General features: G+C 38.0%; 1 protein-coding gene across 1 annotated transcript; it reads left to right on the top strand.

Annotated features, from left to right (window-relative positions):
• The first annotated feature begins 13,716 nt into the window (after positions 1 to 13,716).
• crhbp (corticotropin releasing hormone binding protein) lies at positions 13,717 to 17,624 on the top strand. The gene is made up of 7 exons (XM_085164548.1): positions 13,717 to 13,879; positions 13,966 to 14,059; positions 14,447 to 14,604; positions 15,046 to 15,256; positions 15,862 to 16,007; positions 16,574 to 16,691; positions 16,778 to 17,624. Exons 1-7 carry the CDS (start codon positions 13,790 to 13,792, stop codon positions 16,930 to 16,932), a joined length of 972 nt encoding a protein of 323 aa, XP_085020674.1. The 5' UTR covers positions 13,717 to 13,789; the 3' UTR covers positions 16,933 to 17,624.
• The last annotated feature ends 373 nt before the right edge of the window (positions 17,625 to 17,997 follow it).

Genomic DNA, 17,997 nt, shown 5'->3' with positions numbered 1-17,997 from the left:
TGTGTAGTTTGTAAAGTTCAATTTCACACATGTATGTAGTCCAAGAACTCACTGATGTCACTGCTGTGAAGTGATCGAAATATGGTCTCTGGTTTAAGGATCTAAATAAATAATAAATATATGGATACCTAAATGAATACAATTCCTCTAACGCTGTTTTTAAATACAAAATGCCTGGTTACTTGCATATAAGAGCACTGAACCTACAGTGAAACCTAATTTTACTTGCTCAGTATGCAATAGGCTTCTGCTTAGATGGCCCTCTGGTGGCCGAGCTCATAAACTGCTGGTTTAAATGGTAAATAAACAGAAAGAAACACAGTCAGGTGGTTGTACAGGATAAAATATCCTCATACGTGCTGAGGGTTCGTCATCGCAGCTCTTCGGTTATCTAGGCTATATTTTAGGGGAAAATACTCGCTTTTCATTTGCCAGCTTGGCTGACGACAACTACAAACTATGTAGCGATGTTAATGAGCTTTTCTGACGTGGTCTGCTCAGAGTTTTACACATGACGCGTATAAAGCAAGAAAATCTAATTTATGATTGGATTATTTAAATAAAACAACACAACGTTGTTTTTTTCAAGAATTACACAGAAATAAAATAACGGCTATGTTCCAATTAAGAACAGATAACAGTGCGACCCCTTCCACTTTTCACGGTAGTCAGTGTAATTTATAATCTTAGATTTCAGCCTGTATTATTTCCTCTTTTTTAGTTCCTTGCTGCTAGCCTTAAGCTATAGGCAGTAGGTCTGGAAGTGTACGGTGACAACTAACATAAAGTTTTTTCACTTTAAGCCCAAAATAAGAGTTGGATTTACTTCGGCAAGCGCCTACCTTTCGTGGTCCATTAGGGGGGAAAGCCTCTGGTGACAGTCCGCTCATGTTTCAAAACCAAATATTTTGTCCTTCAGTATATAATGCAAACAGCGGGGAGTTTAAATAAGCACTGGTTCCGCATCTGAGACCTGTAGGAAGAGCGGCAGAGTTACGTGGAGCTCCACAGGTAGAGAGTGCTGGATGGTTAGTTAGACGCTGGCCTCTGAACTTCATAACCTAGGTTCATATTGCACCGGGCAGGCCCGGTGTCCGTGTGGCCCTAGTGCCCTTTACCAGGGCCTGGTGAAAAGCAGTGGTAATGTGATATTCTGTGAAGTTAACACAAAAAGTAAAATGGAAAAAGTTCAAAATGCTGTAGCTATAAAGAGATGTAGGAGGCATTTGTACTCCACCATCAGGTTATTTAAAAACCAGTATATCTGACAGTTATAGTCAGCACCGCCTGAGCTCACTTTCCCCACCAGTATTCAGCAGCACATTTTCAATATAACTTTATGTTAGTAATAATACCTGTGCATCCTTGTAATTTCATAATCTGCATTTACCACAAACTGCAGTCTATTTTCAGCCTGTCCCAAGTAGCGCACAGCATATTATATGACTGTACCATTATTTGAAATTGAAATCTCAGAAGCTCAGAAGAGTTTATCAAACACCATGATTGCATAATTTGAATCTGGAAAGTCATGTTACTACATTTCTTTCACCAGCTGCTGTGATACTGGCTGTACTTCATTTTATTTGTTTAACAGCTTTAAAGTGTTCTGCTTTTAAAGAGCTCATTATCATCATAAAATGTGTTCCTATAGATTAAACTACCAAAAGAGATATTAAGTAGATTTAACTCCACCTTTAGCATCTACAACAGTACAAGACTACTAATAGTACTATTGGGTTAATCAGATGCAGTATTTGATTTGCATGTTAAGCAAAGTTATTATAACTTTTTAAAAAATCACAATGTAGTTTTAGTTTATTTTTAGCATGAGTTTGCTCATTTCATACTAAGACGGATTTTCAGGAGGAAGACATGAGAACTTTAGAACAGAAGACAAACTGTAGCACAGAAATGCACAATCAGTTTGTGAAATCCTCAGACTCACAGTCAGGTAGACATTAAAGTCTCAATATGCAACAATGTCTCCTTAGACTAAACTGACCAACTGTTAAAGAGAATCTACCTGTCCCCCCTTTAATTTTAGCTTCTTTTGTAAGTGCATAATTTTGTTTCAGTACTTTTTGTTTGTGTCTTCACACTTGCAATAAGTTAACAATAATAACACTGACAGTAAGACACCTGCTTTTACAGTCAGCTAGACAGACTGTTGTTGAGACTGAGTCAAAGTAGTAAAATGATATTCTGATTAAAAGGGACCTTCAGAACTCAGACTTTCTGTTGAATTATGCACTTAACCTTTCCTGTGAGAAATAAAAGCATGGGGCAAAGGTACCTAGACCCGGTTCTTAGAGTACGCTTGGGGAGTGTGATTGTGTGTACAGTGTCTCTTTGTGTCTGTCTCCACGTTGGTTGAGTGTTGAGTAATTGCATATGAGAGCATGAGGGTGGGAATGGATGTTTGTATCTGTGTGTGCCTGTATGTCTGTCTATATGTCAGGTTGGGTATCAGACGCCACCTCTCTGGGGACATCTCAGGACATCTAAGGTATGGAGGCCTATCTGCCCCCACCACTTCCCCTGCCAGTGGCAGACGCCCTCAGACATCGGTGCGTTGGTGGCTCTTTGTGTCCGGGGATGGGCGCCCAGGTACACACCGGCTCACTCCTTGGTGGCTGCTTAGCCAGGGGCTCGCTCGGGCCACTTCAGGGGTGGGGTGCCCTCGGCCTCTCAGCCTGGGGCTCGGTCACTCTGGCACAGCTGGTTGCCGGCGGAGCTCACGAGCACATCACTGCAACCCCCCCTGGCTTCTGCTCCGCGGCTGCTGAGTGACCCCTCATCTGGGGCTCTCTTCAGCTCTTTCTGGGATAGTGGCGCGGCTGCCCCTCTGTTGGTCTTCCTTGGTCTCTTGTGTTCTGGGGGCCTCTGGATGTCTGGAGTTTTGATCTCCTCCATACCTGCTTCATGCCCTGGAGGACGGCGCTGTGGCTCCCCACACCCTCTAGCAGATCATTACATGAAGGAACCTTTTAAAAACAAGCGCGTCCATGCTCACAGGTGTACACACGGGTGCTCACACACACAAACGACACCCTTTTTGGCTCCTACCTCAAAGCACACTGTGTGCTGTCGATATTACGTGCTGCACAATAATGTTTAATATTTAGTATTTACTGTTATATTGACATATATTATCGTGATGTTGTTTATTCTATTACTCTTGTTTTCTTCTGCTTGTTTTCTTTTTTCTTTCTCAACAGGTGATCCAGGTGATTGATATATGTATTTTTTTTTTGTCTGCTTATTTAGTTGGTTTTTGGTTTTTTTGCCCTTTATCCCCGTCCCTCTTCTCCGCTGTTTTTCCCCCTCTTCCTTTCTCCCCTTTCTTTTCCTCATTCAAGTCTGTCCCGTATCTAGCTAGTAAAAAAAAAAAAAGAAAAAAGAGAGAAATAAAAGCATATACAATAATGACACATTAGTGTCCTGAACATGTATTTCTCTGCATGAATACAATAATTTTCAAGACATATTTAAAAAAAGAAAGAAAAAAGACAAGAAAAGCAGAATATTTTGCATGTAATATATAGTATTGCTTCATGTTTGCTGCTTGTATACTGGCTGGGGGTTTTTATGTGTGGAGTTTGGAGACATGCATTAATTGGTGATTCTAAATTGGCTATGAATACATGTCATCTCTGTTTTACTCTGTAATAGACTTGGGCCCTTTTGATGGTGTACATACCCTGCTGTTTGCTCTATGACAGCAGAGGATAGGCTCCAGCTCCCCATAGCTCCTAAATCAAAGAGGAAGATCATAAGATGAATGCTTTTTTATGATAACTGCAGTGGAGATAGACACAAAAATTGCAAGCAGGGAGGTTAAAGAAGAATTCTCCCTGAGAGGGAGTGGAATGGGGGCTCTTAGCCATTGCGGCTCTTGTGCTGTGACTGGAACCTGAAAAATCATTTGAAACTGAAAAATAACGGACATCATTTTGTTATTCTTTAGGCTTTTATCTCCACACTATCCATATTAAGCTTGCTGAAATCTGATACAGTAAAGTAAAAGAAAAATGCAATAAGATCCTTAATAATCTACATATTTACAAGTTTTGCTGTCTTGTTCAGTTTTATCAGTGGACTCTTTAGTGCTATCACTAAACAAGCTGTAGGTCACATATAACTGGAAAGTGGGATGCAAGAAAGCGAGGGCTTAAAATTTTTAAGTCACTGATTAAAACGTTATGAACAATATTTACAAATGAACACAAGAATATTTACTTTCAATTCTGGAGCATGAAATTTGCTAAATGGTAAATGTGCTGGTTTTCTACTCTTGCTGTGAGGGTGCCTATCTAATTAAATGTATCTCATTTTGTGAGTCAGCAACACTGCGTGTGCTGTGTTTGAGCAGAAGCTGAAGTTAGAGCCAGCACATGGATTAAAATATGTCATTTGCAAAGATTGAAAATGCATGATTAACTTTGCAAATGATAACTTTCAGCTAACTGTTAAACTTCTGTCTTTTGATTTGCACTGAAAATTCACAGAAACATTAATGATCAGTAAAATATGTAAAAGCTGGTAGACAAGCTGAAAAAGGTGGATGTGATTTGCAGGTCCATCATCCAGCCAGCAGAGGGCATGAGAAGTACAGTGGATGACTTCCCATTACTGCAATATATACTGACCATTGAGAAGTTTTTCTTTCTCTTTAATATTATTAAAAATTGCAAAGGAATGTGTGGAAAACAACATATGCAGTAGTTATAATAAATATAAACACATGTAAAGGGCTATAAAAAAGGCTTGCATCAATTTTATCTGCTTAAAAAATGAGGAAATACCTTTCTAGGAAGACACCTACAAGCTAAAGATGCTGAATATGCTCTCATCCTGTTTACCAGGAAGCTGGATTTTAGTCTCTTCTGCCTAACGTGCAAGAATGTGTAGCTTAAACTGTTATGACATAAGCAGGCCTTTGTTTCTCTAAATCTGAATTATGCATGGCTGAACTGAATCCTTCTCTCTCTCTCTCTCTCTCTCTCTCTCTCACACACACACACACACACACACACACACACACACACACACACACACACACACACACACAAAAGCCTACTTCATCCATCAAAGTGTACAAAACATAAGCCTTTGTGTATGTGTGTGTGTGTCTTTGTATGCATGTTTGTCCAAATATGCATGAGTCCATGGATACACACCTTTCGGTTCAATCATCACTTTTCTCTGTGGATGTCACTGTGTAGGACTGTTTCATAGAAAGCAAATGTATTTTAAGATTATTGCATTATTATTATAATATAACATTGCTGATGTAATAATACATATTCTAACAATTTCTCAACCCCAGAAATAAATCTGATATGTATGTTCAGTGGTGTAAGAAGTGTAATATTTCTCTGAAATGAAATGTAAGTGTATTAGTATCATGAAAAGTAAACAGGAGGAATACGATACAAACAAATTCGAGTTGTCAGTGGAGCAGGATACAAACGTGTTATTAATATCCCTCCAAAAGTTGTCATGTTTTCTTCACTGTTTATGTTTGTGTCCTCAAATGAGCCTTTAGTGTATTTTTTAGTAACAGGGTAATATCAACAGCTGTCCCAAGGATCCACAGTTCATTGTTTCTTTACACAGAAAGGCCATGACCAGATGGTGGATTGGAACCAAGGACCTTCTTGCTGTGAGGCAACAGTGTACCATCACACTGCCCAATATATATATATATATATGTATATATATATATATATATATATATATATATATATATATATATATATATATATATATATATATATATATATATATATATATATTTTTTTTTTCAACAATCTACATCATACAGCTCAAAGACAAGCTATGTTATGCTTGAAATAATATCACAACAAAGTGTGTAATAGACACGCCGGTCCACTGTGTCCTTTTCACGCTTTGCCTCTCCAAAACATGAAATGTACACTCATGCAGAAGTTGTACTAAACTGGAATAACAGCAGAGGGAGGTATTTTATTTCAAGCCAACATGAAAATAATCATGAGAAAGTGTTTAAACAGAGTTATTAATGCATTTACATGTAAACATATATTAGCCCCATAGCTAATGATCAAGTACTTTGTGGCTTTAAATAGGTTATCTCGCCCTGCTATTAACTTCTGCATGCCCGTCCATTTCATGTTTTGGAGAGGCAAAACATGAAATGGACACAGTGGACCACTGTTGCCTTAATGCTCTGTGAACTGCAAAGTAAAGAGCCTACAATATTAGCCCAACAGTCTCTTTTGCCTCCATGAGCAAGCACTTGGTGAGAGTGGGAAGGAAAAACTCCCTTTTAACAGGAAGAAATCCCTCCAGTGGAAGTAGTAATGACTGAATGAGGGTGAGGGGAAAGAATCGTCAATAGTGATGCTGACTTGCATTCAATATACTCATCTGTGCATATTTGTTTGCTTACTACTGAATAGCAAACATTTGTTGCAAACGTGTATTCTGTGCATACTGAAACACATTTGTATTATTTGTGGGTGTTATGTATAATTGTGTATTTGTTTACATGTATGGGCTTTAAAATAACAGTTCATGTAAGTTCCAGGAGCTACTTTGTGGTTTGGATATCACTTAGGATAATTAGCAAAAAGAAATCCATACAGTAAAGCAGAATTTTTTTTAAATCTATTATTAAGTTCTCTATAAAGAGGGTCATTGTTCTCAGTATCTTCCACTGAAAATTCAGTTCAATTAGTGCTAATGAGGCAGACAACACCACAAAGTCACAAAAATATGGATAGAAATTGTAGCAAGATTATGAATTAGTGGCAAAGCTTTATCAGTGACATGAACGGGTACTGTACCAAAATGATCAAAACTTGTTGTTAAAATGCTCCTTGGAGTTTCAATTTGTTTTGGTGTCATCATTGTTATCCTGTATGTGATATGTAATGCATAAAAAGTCTGAGATGAATTTATTATTTTTAAGATTCCAAATCAGTAACTTGGATGTCAAGACAAGGATTGGTAGATGTGTCTCTGCATGCCCCCTCGACAGGTGGTGATTGAAGAAGATGGCACTGTGGCTTAACAATAAGCTCAGAATGATATGATCAAACCTGGACCTGTTCAGCTATTTATATTGGTGTGAGCATCAAACTGTAGAATCAGGGGACTATCTGTAAGGTGTGACAATTTATGGTGTGATGAGAAATGCAATTTTCTTATTAATGAAAATATATTAGCGCCAGAAGAACTGCAATTTTGCAAATGATTTAAGTTTTCATTAACTGACTTTCCAATGATTGTGAGGCCATTCATCAGTGTCAGAGAAGAGCAGATACAAGACAGTGTCAGAGTCAAGTCACAGCGTATCAGTCACACTGTTTGGCTCCTGTGAGGCAACATGTTCAGAATTTGTATTGGCACATTGAGTGCTGTTATCTGTACTATGCATTTATCTGTTTTGGTACATTCATCTTCCCAAGAGAATGTGTTATAATGATTTGTCCTTTAGCTCTACCAGCAGGTCATGGTTTCCACTGACCTGCACATTATCTACACACAGTGCATTAACACAGTTTTTGCACACAGGAACAGTTTTCAGATAATTAATCCTACTGACTTTCAAAATGCCCCGAATTTTCCATCACGCAAGGTTTGCAAATCTTAGTGAAACATATCACCATTTAACAAATAGACTGTGAGAAAATAGAAAATTTGACTTTGATGTCCTCCACAGCATGAATTGTGTTGATTTCACCAGTACTTTAGTTTTGAATAAGAAAACCCCATCAGCCTGAGTCCGCATTCAGTTTAGTGTGAATGAATAAATTCAATGATATTCAATTATTTTTACACACACACACACACACACACACACACACACACACACACACACACACACACACACACACACACACACACACACACACACACGTTGTGTAAAATGGAGATAAATGTAAAAGAGTAGCTTTTGGCAGAAAAGAACATAGGGAATGTGTAAAGCAGGGCTTAGACCCTTAGGAATTGCAATTTGAACACAAGGTTATAGATCTAGGGGAGATTTTTTTCCCCCAACCTCAACGTATACAACTTATTTCTTTTACGACTTACAAAAACAGCCTGTTACATTAGATATTCTTTCATGCCAAATGCTACCTGAGGCCTTTAGAATTACCCAGTATTTTTCTCTTTTTTTTTTAACGCATGACTCAACATTGTTAACCTTCTCTCACACTGCATCATATCCTGAGAGCTTCTAAGCACTTCTTGTTAATGTTTGCATTTGTTGTTTTACGTTTTCAGTGCTTTGTTGTCTGTCAAGGATATTATCAAAAAACCACTGAGCTGGTGTCGTGAAACTTGGAAGAAAAATGGGGACCAAGCAAAAACAGAACCCAGTACATTTTGGTTTGGATCGTTAAAGCTGCCATAGCTCATTTACTTTGTTGAGGTTGAGGTTTGTGAGGTTTCCAAAAGCCCTTCTAATTATTATTGTTAATAATTTGCCATTTCATTGTGTACATAGCATTCCTCTGTTCTGTGTCAATGTTTTTGGACAGAGTGATGGATGGATAGATGGATGGATGGATGAATGGATGGATGGATGGACGGATGGAACCGATACTAAGTCCATCTTTTATGTAAATTCGATGGACATCATCTACGCTTAGTGACCCCTGCTACTCAGCAAAAAGTCTTACTGCCAAATGAAAAGCTACAGAATCCCTCAGATGGCTAGAATCTTCTCAGATTAATTAGCTCATCAAAAGACCTTTTCCACACATGGCTTAAAAGCAGTGTTGGGAAGGTTACTTTTAAAATGTATTCCATTACAGAATACAGAATACATGACCCAAAATGTATTCTGTAACGTATTCCGTTACGTTACTCAATGAGAGTAACGTATTCTGAATACTTTGGATTACTTAATATATTATCATGCTGTTGACAACTACGTGAATGTACTATTGCTGTGATTTATTACTGTTACTGAAGGTCCGCGGCTCCGAACCGTAGTAAAGGGACCTCTGGCTAATATGGTGGGTTCTGTGTCGGGCTCATAGCCGAAAACTAGATTTACTTTGTTGTCTGGGTCAACCTTGCTAGCGAGAGACAGAGAGAGGTGTTGAAAGGCTGCTCCAACGGAACTTATTGTTTTTGGAGGACAACACGAACACGGTGTACAGTCGAGTCTTAATAGCTTACTTACAACTGGGCTCGTAGGGCACTCTTCTTGGCTGCAGTGGTTATTATTATATTTACATGCTTCCAGCTCCCGTTTTTGCTCAAAGACAGCTCGTACTTTTCCTTTTTCTCCCTCCCTCGCTCACAGACACATAACGGGTATGACAGTCCATTCTCCCTGCAGCACGGACTACGCTGCCTATGATGCTACATTCTTTAGAGCTATACGGTAGCATTCTGCCTATTAGCTTAGCACAACAACAACAAAAAGGCCTCTCTCACCCAGGAAACACGCAGAGAGAGAGCGTCACCCTGTAACCGTGGCAACTGTAACGCTGCCGCCTGGAACAACAGAACGTAGCTGTCAAACAAAACCCAAACAGTCCTGACGCGCGACAATATGAAACAGGGAAGTACCACCTTGTAATCCATTTATTTCAACAAAGTAACTGTATTCTAAATACCACCTTTTTAAACGGTAACTGTAACGGAATACAGTTACTCATATTTTGTATTTTAAATACGTAACGGCGGTACATGTATTCCGTTACTCTCCAACACTGCTTAAAAGTGACAGAAGATATATTGCTAGAATGCTAGAACAATAACAATTTGTGTGCAAACTGTATTTGAAAATATATGTTCTTTGCAAATTATGTGCATGTAAAATTTCTACCATAGAAACGGCCACAGTATATTTACAATAATGAAAAACACTTTGCCTTTGTTAGCAGTTAGGTCCGAGCTACCAGGTGAGATGCATATAGCATTTGACATTTATTACTATTTACAATAATAAACAAAGGATAAAAGCTTGTTTATTACACTCCATTTAAAAAAATGGTGTGTGCCTGTTCAATATGCATAGCAAGAAAAAGATTTAATTTGTTTGCATTTTAGCCTCTATGTTTTTACTTAAGCGTAATACAGCCGACTAGCAACAGCTTGACCACAGCTCTGCCTGACAAGAGAGTAAAGACACAGTAAACTCAACTCCTTTACTGTTTGAAAGGCACTTAGATTAAACTTTTATTTTGTTAGCATGATGATGAGTTTTTATAAACTGATGTCTATCATCTCTGTCAGGAGAAATTAAAATCTCACCGAATAAAACTTAACTTGCATATCTCTATGATGCTCTTTTAAAAAGGCAAGGTTTCTGGTTTCTTCATTAAGTTTGGATGGTAGTCTTTAGCTTTAATGACATTTGCCATATAACTAATTCTTTTACATAACATTTAACTAATAGTCCATTGACAATCTGTAGTTTGAGCCAACATAGTTGTTTTGTATGGATAACTTTAAAAGCCAAACCATGCTGCTTACAGACTACTTCAAATCACTGAGAAGAATTTAGAAAAAAACAAACAAACCCAAATGCTCAAAACATCTTCTTGAATATCTTGCAGTAGGAATATCTTATACAGTTACCCATCACAGGTAAGCCTGTTCAACTTCAAAGCAACATTAACATAAACATCTAATCAACCAATCCCAAGGCAGCGATCCAATCCTCTTGGGCATCATCAAGACAAGTTCAAACTGAATGAGGAAGAAAGATGATTCGAGTGACTTTGAAGGTGGCATTGTTGTTGGTATCAAGCAGGCTGGTCTGGGTATTTCAGAAAACAAAGTGTTCCCTCTCATTATTATTAAAATAATATTGTTTATATCAATATATTACTATATTTGCTTTTTAAATAATAACCTTGAATAGTGGGGGGAAAGGTAAAAACATACATAAAAATTCAATTTGCCTTAAGGGTGTGTGAAAATACGGTAATACATTTTCCAGTTTCTTTAAACATAGTCTTATCTTGGAGAAACAAAAATGTTGTTTTGAGTGTGGATTACACCGGCATTAGAATGGATTGACCTTTTCAACAGCCAGAGGCACCTGCAGACCTCAGGGACTGAGCCCAGACAGGTGGGAGACAAGTATTCTGTGTCCTTGACTCTTAATGAGAATGCAACTTGAAACTTTTCTCTGCAGTATTGCACTTTACACAAATAATGTGTGAATATGCCTTTTCAAAATAAGCAAACATTCTTTACAAATGTAATTTGTTTTTCTGTTAAAGGATATTAATTATATGGTATGAGTTTCTCTTGGATGAAAAATTTTAGGATGACATTTTAAGACACTGGGTGGTGTTTGTGTTTGGCTCGAGTTTTCTCACCCTAAAAAACAAGTCAGACTACAGTGCTGAAAGCCCCCAGGGTTTGTTATGACTATATAACACGAGGCAGGCATAGTGAATGAACTCTGGGTGAGAAGTGAATGGTGTGGAAAACATTGAAGGTTGTTACATGAATCAGTGTTTTTTTTTTGGTATAAACTTCCCATTAAACAACTGTGCTGTGAGACAGAAACAGAGACAATCATCCTCTGTCTCAGCCTGTGTTAATCTAGTTTCTGTAGTGTTTGACATCCTCTACATTATTATTTGAGTTAAGAGTAAGCTACACTGTTAGTTTAACTATATATTTGTGCTTAATCTACTAATAAGTACAGAGGGTTTTTGCATACATTGAAACAGTCCAGAGTAAGAATGATCTGATTTTTGCATTCATTTTCTTCAGTCCTTATCCAACTTATCCAAAGCTTTTCTTGCAAAAAGAAATCCCTTACACAATTGTACCACTGCCAGCAGCGTGATACAAAGCATGTCACAGTAAAAATCTAGACTCATCAGACCAGCTAATAAAATCTTTTTCTGTGCATTCAGAGATGCTCTTCTGCATATTCTGATTGTAACAAGTGGCTATTTTAGTTATGCTTTGATTATACTCCATTGCAGAAGCAGACATGGAAACCTGAGAGTTGAGTAATCATTCCTATTCTTAGATGTCCACCGCCTGGATGCATGTGTAGTTGGTGCATTTTAATGTAAATTCTGCGCAGACAAGTCTGAATGGTCACAAAAAACAAGCAAGTACATGGATGCCCACATTGAAGGTTCTACAATATCTTTTACCTTGACAAGGGCAAGGCCATGGTTGACTACAACTGGTAGTTTCTCTTTGCCAGGGAAAAAAGGATTCGTTTTGGAGTGCCTAACATTACATTACATTACCTCCAGGAAAATGACCAATTTAAATGACTTCCATCCATCCATATTCTAATGCTTGTCCGGGCGTTTTGATAGCATAATCATTTCTTGTTTGCTCCCAAATAAAATTTCAATTAGAGTTTATTGACATAAGTCTTAGAAATTGTAAAAGGAAAAAATAATATTCAGTGTGTCACATTATTTTCATAAAAGATAACTGCCATCATTAATATTTTGTCCCACGAAGAAACAGTGCTTTAATTTGTCACTTACAGATGTAACTTCTGATTCATCAATGAAAGTATCCATAAAGCTGAAAGGGGAAATAGGTCATGTTCAGTTAAGCTCAAGTAATGAATGTGTATTTTGATTAACAACACCATATAAGAAGTCATGCTTTTAAAATTGTAATATTTCCTATAATGAATGGGCAATGCCTAACATTTCCAAACATGCATCTAAAGTCATTTAAAAATGGTAAAAATTAAAATGTGTAATAATGGGCAAAAGTCTTCAGCTTTTTTCTCTCTTTTTTACATTTTGCTCCAAGGAGCTAAACGTTTTTTTATTTTTGTACAGGGACAAAAGGAATGCCGTGTCTCTCTATTATGGTAGAGAGATGCATTTCAGCCTGTTGTATTGGGGATCTTTCCAAAACTGATGGAATTATTAATGTAGTACAGACAGATTCCAGTCCACCATACAATACCATTTGCAAAGCATATGATTGGCAATGGCTTCATGTTTTAGCATGACAATGATCCCAAACATACCGTCACTGCTGTGAAAGCACCTGGATTCAAAAGTGCACAATTGGAACACATCGAGTCATGGACCATGGATTGGCCTCTGAAGAACCCAGACCGTAGCAATATTGAGAACTGAAGAAAAGGTAACCAACATTCAGACAAGAGCACCTCTGAGAATCCTGGAAGACTTTTTTGAGCTAATTCTGAAGACTATTTAAAGAAACTGCAAGAAAGCATGAAGGGTGGTCATAACAACGATGCACAACTATGTTTTTGTCTTATATAGTTCATGCTTGTGTGTGTTTTCATATTTCTCAATAGATCATTGCACCTATTGAGAAATATGAAAACACACAATAATCCTATACAATATTCTAAAAGGTGTGGCTCAATACTTTTGCACAGTACTGAAAGGATTTAATATCCTTTTTGCTACACAGTGTAAAATGCCCTTGTGCATGCATCACTCGTTTCACTTTTTATTTAGAACAAAGAGAAGAGAGCAAACATGTTCAATAATGTGAGTTGTTTAATGATCGGTATGAGTCTGGGAGGGCTGCAGCAGCTACCTGAATCGCTTTGAGGGAAGATGAGTTGGAAGGGAAGATCAGCTTTTCCCTTTCTGTCTTTGTCTTTTCATCCATTCGTCCCTTGCTCTCGTCACAGCTACGCAATTGGCTGCTTAAGGAGTGGATTGTATGGGAGGGGAGGGCGTCCACGGTGGGCGAACATGTCACTTGGTCGTTACAGTATTTGCTCCTATAAAAAGCAGCGCTTGTCGCGGAGGAGCTCAGACTTTCTCCGCTCAGGTGAGCCTCGCAGACAGAGATGCGCGTTATGGAGCGCACTTTCCGGGAGCAGCTCTTCTTTCTGGTGTTGTGCCTGTCCGTCCTCAAGGGAGACTCCAGGTATATTGAGGTAAGTGTCCGGACAGATACAGAAACTTCTTAGAAGATTCAAAGGTACAAACGTGACGCGCCAAACTTCTCTCCCACTCTCTGTAGAACAACGAAATCACAAAAGATGAATTATATTCATTTTTCAACTCGGAACTCAAGAGAGAAATGCCCGAAGAGTTGATGTATCGCCGACCTTTACGTAAGTCACGTGACACCTATCTATAATATTTTAAATAAACATATAATTGATGGTTTATGCTGTTTTTTTTTTTTTTGTTTTGTTTTGCAACGTATGCGTTTGAAGAACAGATAAAAGGGGAGGTAGCGTTTGTGTATACTTTTGGTAAATTAGACTTGTTTTCTGTCTCTTAATTTTGGTTTTAACAAAATTGCTCTGGATAAACACCAATAGGCTAAAAGAGCTGAAATGTAGAGGATGAATGAAAACGCAGCAGAAAAAGATATTTATATTAAAAAAGGATAATAAATATAATAAATTAGAGTAGATCAATGTGTCTTCATTTATTTATATTTTTTCATATTTGGTTGGCAAAGTTTTCCAATTCTTTCCTGGAATGCCTTTCAGGTTGTCTGGACATGGTTGCAGTGGAGGGCCAGTTCACCTTCACAGCAGAGCGCCCTCAGCTCAGCTGTGCCGCTTTCTTCATGGCAGAGCCCAATGAAGTGATCAGTGTGGATTATGACAGCGTTGACATTGACTGCATGGGAGGAGACTTCATCACTGTAAGCTAACAGCACTTCTCGTGAAACACCTTTCCCCTCCTCTTATATTGAGCAAAATATCACAAGATGGGTAGATGCATCTGATCACGTTGAGCTTGAAGGGCTTAAAACTTTATTTTATTGCAAAATTTTTGTATAATTACAGGTAATGACATAGACTTTTTGTGATAAAGCTTTTGCTCTGTGTTTCCATGTCACCAAATACTGGGGTCTGTTATCTTGGTTCCTAATTAGACAAAATGCTCTTTAAACATAAAGTAATTGGGCACAAACCTGCTTCCTTTAGGTGAGCTACCTGAAAATCACTTCCCCATTGATTGCATACTGGTTAAGTTTCAGCCTAAAGAGTTTAATATTCTTTCTCATCATTAGTAAAACCATCAAGAAATAATTTGTGATTAAATATAAAATTCTACTTAAAGCTTCTGTCTTTTAATCAAGGTGTTCGACGGCTGGGTGATGAAAGGGGAAAAGTTTCCCAGCACCCACGATCACCCACTGGCTTTGTTCGAGCGCTATGTGGATTACTGCGACTCTGGATCGCTGAGGAAAAGCGTGCGCTCTTCTCAGAACGTGGCCATGGTCTTCTTCCGCATTCACAGTGCCGGCAGCAGCTTTACCCTGACAGTCAGGAAACACACCAACCCCTTTCGTATGTAGACGATCATTTTCAGAACTAAACTCTAAAATTCCCTGCATGCACATAAACGTAACCATTTGAGCTTTCAGCCCATTTACACTGCAATTAATGTGTAACTCAGTGGTGATACTGGCAGAATGGCATGGTGCTTTAGTCATCACTTGCACCATTAGTGGACAGTTTGCCACCACTGTGTTCCTGGATGAGGACCAAGGACAGGCTGCAAATGCTCTCCCACAGTAACATGAAAGGAAAGGACCACTTAGATGATGAACCTGCTTTTTAAGTGTTTTTGAGATTGACCTCAGTGAAGGCATTAAAGTATTCTTCATTTTCTTTGAAACTACCTGATCTTTACTAATTAGATATAATAATAATAGTGAAATAGTGCTTTGAAAAATGCTCGTGTAACAGACCACAAGCATATAATTATTTTTGACCTTTTGACATTTGTCATTCAATGCAACAAATTGAAGAGGTATTTTAACACCATGTATATATGAATCATGCATGTACAACCCCAACCTTTAGGTCATGTGTACATTCCTATGCTTCTATCTGAACATCCATCAAAGTGATCATATTTGCAACATCCACCCTTGTCTATTGTTTTGCAGCCTGCAATGTCATGTCACAGTCACCAGAGGGCAGTTACACAATGGCGATCCCACAGCAGCACAGAAACTGCAGCTTCTCCATCATATATCCAGTAGAGATCAGCATCTCAGAGTTCAGCCTGGGCCACTACAACCACCTCCCCAAGGTAAAGAAAGTCACTAAACACCCTTGAATATTACCTCAGTGCTTTTAATTCATTTTCACACTGTTTGCTACTATTCAAATACAGTGTTACAGGGTTTCTCAGTTTATATAGCAACTGAAACTTTTAGTAAAAAGTGATTTTTGCATTGAGAATATTAGTGATTTTAAGTGACCAGACCCCTAAAATTATAGCAAATTTAGATCTCATACTAAGGTATAAGGTATATAAGGCATAAGATTCAAATCAGTTATGGAGTGATTTAAATGAGAGTCAGAACAACGTGTAGCTCCAAGAGATGAAATGGCACCAGACTGTGCTTTCTCTCAGCTCTAAACAGAATAACATCAGCGTAAAAAAAAGGTAAAAAGCTTTTAAAGTGTGCTTGGTAGGACATTTCTTTTACAAACTTAAAATAATTCATCTTAGGATATTTTTTATTAAAAAACACATATTCTTATAGTATATGTTGTCCTTAAAAATTCACTATATGTACCTTTATTTTGCACAATAAGTATTTAGTATTTGTTAGTTAGTATTTGTATCACACTCTATGTTGATTTCCATAGAGATCCATGCCCGGATGTGCAGAATCAGGGGACTTTGTACAGCTGCTGGGGGGAAATGGCATTGATACATCAAAGCTGCTTCCCATTACTGACCTCTGCATCGCTTTCACTGGACCAAGTAAGTGCACACCATCTCTCTGCCTCCCCTTCTCTTTAAATAAAACACCAGTCAAGACTTAAGATTCCCTTTTTCTCTACCTGCAGCTCACATGAAGATTGGCTGTGATAACACTGTGGTGAGGATGGTGTCCAGCGGGAAGTTTGTCAACCGCGTGTCTTTCAGCTACAGGCTATTAGACAGCCAGGAGCTACAGACGATCAAACTCAACAACGTGGAAGATTTCTGTTTCAATAACTGATCCTAACAGGATCTTATGTGACAAATGTAGCATTTGACTGCAAATGTTTTTAAAACTGCTTTTAAGTGAAAGTAACAGTCAGTCCCTCTGATTAGATAAAATGTCTGAGGACATTGAAATAAAAGTGTACGAAAAATAAAAGATAAGTGTCATAGGACTATTATGATATTACACACTCCACTTTACATTTTTTAAAATAGATTTTTCTTTTAAATTTCATTCATCTTATTGTAAATAAATTTAATTTCGTGTCCTTTTGTGTTTGGTGGAACCACACTTGTTTTTATATGCTGTGAGCGCCCTGTGTGCATTTATCAGAATTAGACTTATGTTGTTGTTTTGGGAGTTTGTCATCAACATTCTTGATAAGGAATGGTGCTAAAATGAATGTCACCTTCTGTTTGTGTGAGTACTGGTGATGTGCTGAATCATGGACATGGAGGGTGAACATAAAGTGAGGGAGTATGCCATCGCCATTATGAGGGGATTTGATTAAAAAAAAGACCAAAAACGTTTTTTGTAATAAAATGATATTGCATGACAAAGCACTCAACCGGGGTTTTCTTATTATAAAAAAAAGAAAGAAAAAAATGGACTCTCTTTTAATTCATTCATAAAAAAGCAGTCAGATTTCAGGTTTTAAGATATTACCTTTATTTGACCTTTTGACCTCTACTTTGACCTTGGATTTGATCTCCTAGTACCAGGAAATTTTTTAAGCATATTAAAATATCCCACAGATAATATAAGCTATTAACGTGGGTCAGATATCTATCTATCTATCTATCTACTATCTATCTATCTATCTATCGATCTATCGATATATATGTAATAGTAATAATAATGGATTGCATTTATATAGCGCTTTTTGGAACCCCTCAAAGCGCTTTACAATACCACTATTCATTCACTCTCACATTCATACACTGGTAAAGGCAAGCTACAGTTGTAGCCACAGCTGCCCTGGGGCAGGCTGACAGAGGCGAGGCTGCCATATTGCGCCATCGGCCCCTCTGGCCATCACCAGTAGGCGGTAGGTGAAGTGTCTTGCCCAAGGACACAACG

This window comes from Neolamprologus multifasciatus, chromosome 7 (genome assembly GCF_963576455.1).
Source record: "Neolamprologus multifasciatus chromosome 7, fNeoMul1.2, whole genome shotgun sequence".
NCBI classification, from domain to species: Eukaryota; Metazoa; Chordata; class Actinopteri; order Cichliformes; family Cichlidae; genus Neolamprologus; species Neolamprologus multifasciatus.
This window is presented reverse-complemented; position numbering and strand designations above follow the sequence as displayed.